The sequence below is a fragment of the Panthera pardus genome, unplaced genomic scaffold, assembly GCF_024362965.1.
Source record: "Panthera pardus isolate Hobbes unplaced genomic scaffold, ASM2436296v1 HiC_scaffold_17, whole genome shotgun sequence".
Taxonomy (NCBI): Eukaryota; Metazoa; Chordata; class Mammalia; order Carnivora; family Felidae; genus Panthera; species Panthera pardus.
The window spans coordinates 65,598,680-65,611,176 of NW_026526732.1; the positions used below are offsets into that span (position 1 = coordinate 65,598,680).

General features: G+C 33.7%; 1 protein-coding gene across 2 annotated transcripts in view; it reads right to left on the reverse strand.

Annotated features, from left to right (window-relative positions):
• Positions 1-5,027: 5,027 nt before the first annotated feature.
• MANEA (mannosidase endo-alpha) overlaps positions 5,028-12,497 on the reverse strand; it is a 64,395-nt gene continuing 56,925 nt past the window's right edge. For both annotated transcript variants that reach the window (XM_019442880.2, XM_019442879.2), the window contains exons 4-5: positions 9,000-9,076; positions 5,028-8,217 (exon numbers count right to left, since the gene is read on the reverse strand). In XM_019442880.2, coding sequence (XP_019298425.1) covers positions 7,560-8,217; positions 9,000-9,076 — 735 coding nt within the window. In that variant the 3' untranslated portion in view covers positions 5,028-7,559. The remainder of the gene's footprint in view (positions 8,218-8,999; positions 9,077-12,497) is intronic.

A 12,497-nucleotide genomic window follows, 5' to 3' on the forward strand; every position in this document is an offset into this window, starting at 1 on the left:
GGGTAAATAGGTAGGGAAATGACTGGAACATATGTATTTCAACTTGTAATTTTTCAAGGAACTTCCACAGTGGCCGCACTCATTTACATTGCCACCAACAGTGCATGAGCTTTCCTTTTTCTCTGCATCCCGTGAGATCATGACCTGAGCCGAAGTCAGACGCTTAACCGACTGAGCCGCCCAGGGGCCCCTGTTTATTTATTTTTTGAGAGAGAGAGTGTGAGCAGGGGAGGGGCAGAGAGAGAGGAAGACACAGAATCCAAAGCAGGCTCCAGGCTCTGAGCTGTCAGCACACAGCCTGATGTGGGGCTTGAACTCACAAACCATGAGATCAAGACCTGAGCTGAAGTTGGAGGCTTAACTGAGTAAGCCAGCCAGGCGCCCTGAGATTGGACATCCTTAAGATAGCTCTACTTTTCCTGAGAAATTTATTTGTATTTTATGCTATGGACATTACCCAATATGTGGATGATTAGATGCTTTACCATACTGGCTACTCAAAAGCTTAAAGTTAAATTTGTAACCACCAGTATAGCAGTGTATTTACATTAATACTGTTTTCCTTTCAATGCTAGCTTCATGTATATTCCTATTCTTGCTCCATTTCAATGGAGACTTTTTGTCACATGTTACATATTCTAACAAATCACTAGTATCCTTTTTGAAACAAAACAGGAAATAACGAAACTAAAAGGCAAACTTTGGAATGGGAGAAGATATTTGCAAATGACAAATGATGATGAAGGGTTAGTATCCAAAATCTATTTAAAAAAAAAAAAAAAAAAAAAAAAAAACTTAACAAACTCAACACCCAAAAACCAAATAATCCATTTAATAAATGGGCACAAAACCTGAATAGACATTTTTCCAAAGTAGACAGATGACCAAAAGACATGTGAAAAAATGCTCAACATCATTCATCAGTTTTTTCATTTTTTTAAAAAAAAATTTTTTTTTGAGAGAGAGTGTGAGCAAGGGAGGAGCAGACAGAGAGGGAGACACAGAATCTGCTGTCAGCACAGAGCCCGACGCAGGGCTCAAACTCACGAACTGCGAGATCGTGACCTGAGCCAAAGTCTGACGCTCAACTGAGCCACCCAGGTGCCCCACTGATACAAATCAAAACTTCAAAAGATGTCACCTCACACCTATAAGAATGGTTAAAATTAACAACACAAGAAACAACGGGTGTTGGTGAGGATGAAGAAAAAGGAGAACCCTCTTGCGCTGTTGGGTGGTTGGTGGGAATGCAAACTGGTACAGTCACGAAAAAAGTATGGAGCTTCCACAAAAAGTTAAAAAATAGAACTACCCTATGATCCAACAATAGTACTATTAGATATTTACCTAAAAGATACAAAAATACTAATTTGAAGGGACACATGCACCTTGATGTTTTCAGCAGTATTATCAACAATAGTCAAATTTTGGAAGGAGCCTAAATGTCCATTAACTGATGGATGAATAAAGAAATTGAATACACATGTGCACACACACACACGGAATATTACTCAGCCATCAAAATAATGAAATCTTGCCAGTTGCAATGACATGGATGGAACTAGAATATTTTATGCCAAGCAAAATAAGTCTGAGAAAGGCAAATCCCATATGATTTCACTCATGTGCAATTTAAGAAAACAGATGAACATGGGGGGGGGGGGGCGGTTGGAAAGAGAGGCAAACCATAAAACAAGACTTTAAGTATAAAGAACAAACAGGGTTGCTGGAGGGGAGAAAGGAGGGGGTTGAACTAAATCAGTGATGGGTGTTAAGGAGGGCACTTGTGAGAAGCACTGTATTATATGTAAGTGATAAATCACTAAATTCTCCTGAAAGTAATATTACATTATATGTAAACTAGAATTTAAATAAAAACTTAAAACGAACAGGAAGTTGAGAATAAGAAATGTTGAATGGCAGGCATCAAAAAGTCAGAAGTGGGGGCTATAATTAAATGCAATTACTTATAGTGTTTTTTTTTTCTATTTATTTTTGAAGTTTCAAACATAGATCCATACCTAACAAACAATAGAATAAAGCCTTCCAGGACCCTTCTCAGTAAATAAAATTCACATCAGCTATTCAAAAATCAAGTTAGGTTAAATAATAGAGAAGACTGGCAAAGAGATACACATCTAACTCATTTTGAGGTGCTTTATTTCTGATCTTGCACTAGATAAGATCTGGGAAAAGCTATCATATAATCAGAACCCTCATGGATTCACTTTCCCTGAGTTTTGTTGTATACCTGGAATTTATCTAATAATCATCACAATAATTTGATAGATGAAATCCTTTTAAGTGTAATAAAACATTATGACAAATATTCTCAATAGTTTTACATTCTTTATATCAGAGGTCACATATTAGTGACCCCCAACCAACAAATATTTTTAAAATCATCTGTGATATTTGCCAACGTTATAATTAGAAAAAAACACACATGGACATAGTACCTAATTCTTCATTTTAGTGATGCCTAACTACAAAATGAACACTGACAGAGCTGATTAGCAGCTATTCCTTTTAGGAGTGGTCAGTTCCTAGGATTCTCTCTCCAGGGTCTTAGACCTGATGCATTTTATTTATATTACCTGACAGGTTCCTGTAGGTTTTTACACTTTTGACACGAGGTATAATGGCCATTTGAGAAATTTATTTTTCTGAAATTTTTTGCATGGTTGATATACATTAGTTTCAGGTATACAACATAGTGATTCAACAACTCTATGCATTATGCTGTGCTCCCCATAAATGTAGTTACTACCTGTCACATGCAACACTATTATAGTACTATTGACTATATTCCTTATAACTTTTAAATTGTGTTGACAAGGTGAACTTTACCTTGGAGAGGAAAGGAGGTGCTTCTTTTCTGGCAGTAAGAAACATGTAACATTTTATATTAACTACTCAAGCTCAATACCAAATATGTAGTCAACCACGTATGCTAGCACTGTATATGTATATTCTTTTTAAAATCTCATGTTTCATTGTTCAGATTAAAAAAATGTTAATGTTTATTTTTGAGAGAGAGAGCAAGTGGGGGAGGGTCAGAGAGGGAGAATCCAAAGCAGGCTCCAGGCTCTGAGCTGTCAGCACAGAACCCAATGCAGGGCTCGAACTCATGAACTGTGAGATCATGACCTGAGCCAAAGTTGGACACTTAACTGAGCCACTCAGGCCCTCCCCTTTTTGCAGAAAAAAATGTTATGTTTTTCAAAGAGTACACATATTTTAAAAAAAGGAAATATTACCTACACCCTATATAAGAATGACTCAAGTGAAAATAGTGAAATACTATACATTAAAAGAATATTTGGAGATTAAGTCTTTAGCTGAAAATACATAATACTCATGACAAATAAAACAGAATTTGAGCTCAGCTACTTATTCATAAAGTGATTATCATTCAACATTTTTTACAAGATGGCTAAAAAGTCAAGTATTTTCAAGACACATGTACTTTAATTAAAATGAATATAACACCAATTTTCAAGAATTTAGCAGATTTACAGTTAACTTTTTACATGAAACCAAAGATTAGATTGCTCTACTTTAATATTAATGGCTTAATAGTGTGCCACATGGCTAATGAATCTAAGTAAAAAACAATATATAGAATGGCAGTCTTCAAAATAAACTTACTACATACAAAAAAGTTCTGGTACACTACATTTAGATGACTGTTTAAACATATAAACTTCTAAACTTTATTGCATTTATTACAATTGAATTTCTTCTAAATTTTTTTGTATTTTCAAAATCAGGGTAAAGATTGCATTACATTAGATATTATCAAAAGAGTGAGTGTCTTCATAATGGCTTTTATAAAACTGATTCAAACATACTTTTATGCATGAATATAATTATAATGTATTTTAAATGTGATTGAATAGCTAAAGAGTGTCACTTTATGTTGTTTACAATCTTTTCTTGGATTTTTAACCAATTCTTTCAAGTCAAAAACACAAAGCATGAGGATACAATCCTATACCATAAGTTGAATTGTATATAGAATTATAGTACACTATTGTTTTATGTCATGAGATATTTATTTCATGGGTATTTTCTGAAAGTCTCTTTATGGTTAAATTCATGGTTAAATTTTTTTACAATTTAATATATAAGAGGCTTTTAAATGGGATCTAGAACACTAAGAATAAAAAGTGCTACTCTTTTAATTTCAGTAAATTTTAGATGTATGATCATTTGCTTACTAGTTTTTAAATTCTTTTGATATCCTAAATTATGTAAAACCAACAAAAACTAATTGCATTGAAAAATGTTCCTCTCTCCACGGATAATTGAAATGTAACAGCACTACTACTAAGTTCTTTAAGGATAAGTGAGTATTTGTAATTAAGCCAATGTAGTACCTGAATTCTCAATGATAATTTTACAGTAAGCATACAATAACATTTAGACTTTACGTGGACATGTAACAAAGTCAGTATAAAATTCAATTTGGAGTTTATTTTTAAACAGAGAACATGTGAGCCAAAAAAACGTTTCTGCCTGTGGCTAGGTCCATTTTTCATTTTGAACTTGTAGATATTTATGAAAGTAACTGGACTTTTTCTGGTAATAAATAAAGTATTGCTTCTACACTATGGGACATGAGGGTGTTTGACCTTAATCCAAAATTTAGATAGTTTTAAGAGCTGTTTCTGTAGGGACTATAGAGTTCACACATGTCATCGTGTTTAAACTGAGTAACTGATTAGTTTGAAAAAGTGCATGGTTATAAACTTGGTAGACTTTCTGGTAGCTTGTTAGGGTAAGACCAATTTCATAAGAGTTAGAACATGAGTATGCCTAAAGAATAAAAAAAATAAAACATCTCCCAAATAAAAAAAACATGTTTAGCAAATTTACATTTAAATGTATATGCAGTTAAAGATAGACTTTGTGAGTGTTGCATATTTCAAACAGAAAATAAAGAGTGCTGAATGAATACTACTTTCATCTGTTAATCATCAGAAACTAAATATTTCATTAAGTAGAAACATTTTTATATATATTATTTCATGTACGCTTTTATTAAATGAAAGTTAATATAACAAAATAGTCTTTTTAATTTCAAAACAAAAAAGTTAACGTACAACTTAAACACTAATAACAGCAGTTTTTGACAATATTAGTCCTTAAGGGGACAATAAAACAAAGATTTTCTATACAGTCAAAACAGACTGATTAAACCATAAAAGAATTATGATTCATGCATTGCATATATTACACTGTTTATTGAATTTACACCTATATAGTTTAGGCAATCAGTTCTTTGCTCTCATTTACTTGTGATTATAATGATATAAACTGTGTTGTAAGTAAAATGATGAAGGCAGCTGTAATGAATACCTGAGGAAGGGTTTTGAGAGCATTCTTGAGAATTATTGGAGATGATTCCTCCTAATAATTTTTTTTAACAGGTGAAAAGACACACGATGTTCTTATAAATTCTTAAACCATTATATCAGATTCCAAACATTGTTCCCTTGAGAATAACTTTCTGCACTGAAGACAGAATCTGTTTTATCTTACTTTGAAGTCTGATTGTTACTGGCTGGATGGGGTCAAGTTCAGAGGTAAAGCATGCTGTTGATTATCTAGGTCTGCAATGAGAGCAAAATAGGAAGTGATGGTATTTGTGTTGAGGATTTGCTGACCTTGTTTTTATCCACTTTCCCTTAATCAGAACCATTTCACAAAACTTTTCTGTCACAGTAGGTTCAAATATATAGTACAAGCAATGTCAAAAACTCCTCTGTAGTATTCTTCAAAATTTAATACAGTGTGATTATTAGGCATGATGTATTTAGAATTCATCCCTAGGATAGCATACAGTGGCTAACTGGATAGAAGAAAAAAAAATCCACAGGTTCTATCTGTATGAGTGGTCCTATGAAGATGCTTGCTTACATCATTATAGTGATTTATTCTTGTCATTTTTTGAGAAAGTGGATTACTATTATTGTACTAATTTGCCATCGTCTGATCATTCTGAGAAATGGCAAATTAAGTTATAAGTTTAACACTAATCTTGCCTCTTTTCAAAGAAATTTTACTTCAAAATCACCGATTGAAAATAAATTTCATCACCTGATGGACTATTTTATGATAAATTGTTAATTTATTGTTAATTCTACTGTTAATTCTACTGTTGTTAATTTATTTCTGTATGAGTATCTCTAAACCCTGAAGATTTATATGTATTTTTGATTACACTGCCCAATTGCTTCTCTTTAATAAATAATATTCATGTAAGCATATATTTTTTTACTATATTTCTAATTACAAATATTAACTATAAGAACTGGAGAATGACATACTCTATTATTAAAGAGATTCATTGTTGGGGAGCCTGGGTGGCTCAGTCGGTTAAGTGTTCGACTTTGGCTCAGGTCATGATCTCATGGTTTGTGAGTTTGAGCCCTGTGTCAGGCTCTGTGCCAATAGCTCAGAGCCTGGAGCCCGCTTCAGATTCTGTAGTCTCCTCCTCTCTCTGCCCCTCCCCTGCTCGTGCTCTCTCAATAATAAATAAACATTAAAAAAAAAATAAAGATTCATCATTAGCATACAGGTAGATTAATTTGTCACAATATGACAAACAACTGATCACAAGCATTAAACGTGATAGGTACCATGAATGTATGATGTTTTTACACATGGGGATGTTATTACATAAAGTATTTTAAATGAGATTATTTCAATCATTAAATTGGTACAAGTAAAATGTAGGAATGGATTTAAGATATAAAAATATTTTCACTTCCTTAAAATGCTAAGTAAATTTTCTCTATTTTGGTAAAAATAGCTAAAAACAAGAAGGAAATCCGATGACAGGTAAGAAAGAAAAAAAATTGATACTAACAGTTGGTCTCTGATTAACATTGAATTTTAAAAACATGAATAACAATTGTGAACTATGTTTTCTTAATAACTGATAAGCAATTGTTAACTTTTATGAAACAACTTTCCACAGCTTCTGAAATCTGTAATTCATCGATGTGAAGCAGACATATTAGACGGACAAAACACCAAGCGTGCTATGGTTTATCAAAGTTCCTCAAAGGATGATGCAAGCCTTCCTCACACAATAGGATTCACAGTAAGACTGATGTTATGATTACATTCCCTTAAGTATTTTTAGTGGAGATTTTAGTGTTCAAACTCTGGATGACGGAATCACTGAAAAAATTCTACATGAAACATGTACACTATTGTTTAAGCCTTATTTTCCTCAGTAGACATACCAAATATGCACACAATCTATTTCTTTGGGCCCAGAATACAAGTTTGATGTAACTGTGCACTAATTATGTAACATGAGCATTTACTGTGAAATGAAAGTATCAAAGTAGGATTTTAACTGCAAATTCAGAACATTGTGCACTTTTCTCATTTTTTCAGTGCAGCATTGTGAAGGGTGGCAATGATGACATTACCATTTTTAAAAAAGAACAAATTCTTTTTATTAAGTGTATCAGTGTATACTGATTGACAGTTATTCCTAAAACAAAAAATATTTATTGATTTCTAGAATTATAAATGCATTAAGAAAGAGGCAGCTCATGATCGAATGCATAAGCAGCTCTTTCCTTACTGTATTTTTCAGACCACTTGCGAGTTAGTTCTAGATAAAGACTTGGTTTATGAGGCCGGTAATCTAGGTATACCGTATTACTGGTTCTTTTGGGAACAGCTTTTTCAATCTGAGTTCCTTCGTGCCACTCATTAAAAGAGGTGATGGAAATTACACTGGGGTGGGCATGGAGTGCGGCACCCAGGGCAGTTTCATAGTACTTCCCGCTGATTCGGTTCCGAGTATTTTGAGCGTTCCACGGACGGATGCTGGTGTCTATGTATCCTGGGCCCACACTTGGGATAAACAGTAGGTTGAACTGATCACAAAAAAATTTTAGCCCTGCCCAGTTTTCATAGGATGAGCCATAAGTAAAGCCGTTTGTGGCAAAATATGTGTAAATTCCATCAAAACCACCTTGTAGAATATCATACCTATGTTTGCTTTCTACTAGAAGTGCAATGAACAGTCCATCATAAGGAGAATTGCGAATGCTTTGAGACCCTGTGGTGGTTAACAGATTGGCCCATTTTTCAGGCTTTGTGATATAGGAATCATAGATATAAAACATAGGAAGGGCATTGCCAGTCTTAGTCTTGTACCTATAAAAGGCTGGATGATTTCCATACCTAAAATACAAAAATATGTAAAAATGAAATTAATATCTGCAACTCATTTTCCATAGACCATAACTGTTTCTATATTGAAAATGAAGGTAATGCATGTATTTTAATAAGCACATTGTTCACTTTGAGGGGGATCAGTTGTATTATGGGTAATGATTAAAAAAGTATTTTCAATTTTGCAGATTAGAAAAATGAGATACTGGATACATCAAGACATTACCTAACAACAAATTAATGATCTTATATTGAGGTTTACAAATAATGACCAATACCATAAAAAGCCCATTTTCTATATGAATATGTCAACTGTTTCCTACTAGTAATCAATGTCTCCCTGTTGCTGACGAGTTTCTTTTTAAGAGTATATAGTATCTGTCACAGTTCTCATCAGTAAAATCCTTGAACAAAATTAATAAATGTTTCCTTATAATCAGATTAAATATAAATATTAGATGTGAGTCCACTGATAGAGAAGCAGTTCATGTTTCATAATTAGACAAAACTCAATATTTGTGGTTTAATAACATGAATTTAAAATATTTTATATCATTTATATGATATGAGAAATCATAAACAGCTTAATAAACACAAACAGTAAAGTGAACAATCTATTTACACACAAAGTGAATTATAAGGAATTTCATAAATATTCCTCAAAATGATTAGTTTTAATGTATCAGATCATAACTCATTCAAATCTCTCAAATACATTTAAATTTACTCTTCTTATAACTGTAATTATCACTGGCTCATAAAAAATAATTATAAACACAGAAGAAACTCACTTGTCTATAATATATTTGACATTTTTGTACATGTTTTGATCATCTCGATTGCTATATGGCTCGATGTGAAAAGTGACCTAAAACAAAAAATTAGAGAAATTATTTATAATGTAAAAAAGGTTATTAAAATGTGGAATATACTTTCATTAATTTAAGAGAACGTTTATGTTCAATAAGTAGTCAACAGAGAATTCTAAGGGAGAAAGCTCTTAGTCAATGTTGTTACTGTGAAATAATATGCTCAACAGTTTATATTTTTTACCTCCATTCTCATGACTCTCTAAAGTAGTTACTAAGTGAGTCAGACACTTGGAGTCAAAATGGGCAATCTGAATTCAGAACCCAAATGTTCGACCACCATCCAATAAGTCTTCCTATATTTCTTATAAAGAATAGGGATATATTCTACATCCAGACATAGGTTTCTTTAAAAGAACATGGTCCAGAAAAATCTGGATGGATTCTGTTCCCAGGTATGACCAACTAAGTTTACATTTAAATGGAGTCAATAGCAAATATCTTTTTTTTTAAAGTTTATTTATTTTGAGAGACAGAGTGGGGGAGGGAGAGAGAGAGAATCCCAGGCAGTCTCCACGCCGTCAGTGCAGAGCCCCACAAGGGTGTCAAACTCATAAACCATGAGATCATGACTTGAGCAGAGATCAAGGGTCAGATGCTTAAGCGACTGAGTCACCCAAGCATCCTAATAGCAGGTATCTTTAAATGACAAAATCTTCTATCATTAAAACAATATTTCACAAAATAATCTACATATGTGTACTATTACTCAAAGGATTTATTCCAAAATTACTGAAAAAATAATATGTGCTAGTACTATGAATGCTTGTTGATAATGGTTTATAGATCGATCTCAACCATAATTGTAGAAAGCAGTAACCAAAAGTATTTTTTAAATACTGTGCACAGAACAATCATTTTGTAAACTGAAAAACACTACTTATATACAAATTTAAAAAAAACTAATTATGGCTAGCAAAACCATTTTGAATGTTACTTCCAACTAGTACTTAAGATGTGAGTATCAAATAATGTGAAAATTTTCACTTTCATTACTAATTTTACTGACTTATCAGTAGTCATTAAACATCTTTACGACAATCGAATAACATCAAAATGTTTATCTTAACTTTAGGGTTTGGTCTCTATGAAGCATGCATGTAATTAGAAACTTCTAGGGGGTGTCTGGGTGGGTTGGCCAGTTGAGCCTCCAACTCTTGATTTTGGCTCAGGCTATGATCCCAGGGTGATGGGGTCAAGCCACACATTGGGCTCCATGCTGAGTGAGCATGGGGTCTGCTTGAGCTTCTCGCTCTCTCTGTAAAAATAAAAATAAATTTCTATGCTACTGCAATATAAAGTGCCTTTGTTTTCAATTACCCAATTAAAGTAAAATGAATTTTACATAAATCAGTGCTAACAGTTGTCACAGAAGTTTAAAATCAGATAGCATTTAATGAAAATATTCCCTACATTGTATAATATTATCGAGACTTCATTTTATTAATAGGAAGTTTTATCATTAAGATCAAATTCGATTCTGTGTGTTGTAAGTATTGCTAGGATAGTCATAGTTTTCAGTAGCTCTGGTATTTGCTTTTTAACTTCAATGAAAGCAGATTGGTAAGGATATAGGTATTCTTATGTAATGTTACCTTGGGTAATTCTCCCTTTAGATGGAATGTTGTATTTTCTAAGTTTTCATTTTGTAAATAAAGGGTACCATATTAAGCAAACAGCTCATGTCAAATACAAATGACATCCTTCCTTCTTTTGTAAAGTATAGCTCAATATATTTACAGTAATTAAAAAAGCCATTGATAAATATATATTTTCATTTTCCCTCATATATTTCAAACTTTTTAATTATAATATCACTTTGTAGGTTTAATGATGTAACCTAGTTACTATTTCTCATTCAATGGGAAAATCCTATTAGACCAATGCTAAAGTAACCTTATAAATGATAGAACACTATAAATAAAATCAAATGCAATGCTTTAGATTATGGAGTAAGAATCATGAATGTTTCTTCATTTCAGGCTTCTACTTCTGACCTCTCGAGCTCTTCTCCACCCTGCAGCCAAAGTGAACATCTGACAGTCCTGGTGAGGTCAGCAACATGCTGGCATAAAATGTTTCTCCTACTTATCCCCCTTTTTAATCAAAAGATTTGACATTCATACATAAACCAAAGCACCCTCGTGGGTGTTTTCAGACCTATCACCTTACTCCAAAGAACCTGGCAGGAGTCTCACCCACCAGTGCAGCCAGTAAGAGACAAACCAACCTCTGCAAGAGCTGGGGGAACCAGAGAAGGTAGCTAAACTGCCTAGACCCCTCTTGCCACTATGGGACAAAAATCGGGTGAGTGCAGATCTGAACAGGCACTTACACATAAGAGAGAGAACATGCTCCTGAGTCTAGACTTCCCTAAGGCAGACTCTAGCACACTACCCTAAAGGGAAAAATATAGGAGTTTGGTTGCAGAAGAAGCAGTAAGAGAAACTTTCCAGGCTAAGAAAACACTGAAGGGTGCTGATTTATCTGGTGGCAGTGACCTCTCCTGCAAGGGAAAAGAAATCAATGACTGCCTACTTATGGCAACTAGAGAAATCCATTTTCTGCCTCAGCACATGGAGTACTAAGGTGGGAGCTCTATAACTGGAAATTGGGAGGATACTGGAAAAGAAGCAGGTAAGAATTTCAAACGGTGTGAGAAGGACTGTGCTTAGTAAGAAGTACCACTCCTGGGATCATCCTACTGGGTCTGTGGGAGCACCCAGTGCTAAACCCACACCTCCCCTCGAGGTCTGTTAGTTCCTTGGGCAGTATTCTCAAGTGCCACCGTGAGAGTAGTCTCTAGTAGACAGAGAGCACAAACTTGAGCTATAGTGCCACCTTCTAGAAAACAAAAGAAACGCTTGTAGTCTGGTAAATTATAAGAACCAGAGAAAACCTAAAAGCTTTAGAAAACTGCCCCAAAGGAGGAACAAGAGGACGAGAAGGTTTCTTCAAAAACACAGAGGAAAAATACAGTAACAATACTATAGAACATAATACCCCATCTGAAGACAGTAAGCAGAATTAAGGAGGTATCTTCTACTTCAAATGTGAAAGCACCAATAAATATCTACAAAGATTATGAAAATGCAAGGAAATAGAGCATTACTAAAAGAAAATTATATTCTTCAGCAATCAAGCTCGCAGGCACAGGGTATTCTGATCTAACCGATAAAGAATTTAAGATAGCTATAATGAAGAAACTCAACAAGTTCTAAGAAAATTCAGAAAGACAATTCGTTGAAGTCAGGAATTAAAAATACAAACAAAATGAGTTTTCTTTTTTTTTTTTTTACCAAAGAGAATGAAATTATAGAAACAGAACAAATTCTGGAGCTGATAATTCAATAAAACAGAGAGCATATATAACAAGGCCCATCACATGGAAGAAAGAATAATTGACACGGAGAATAAGAA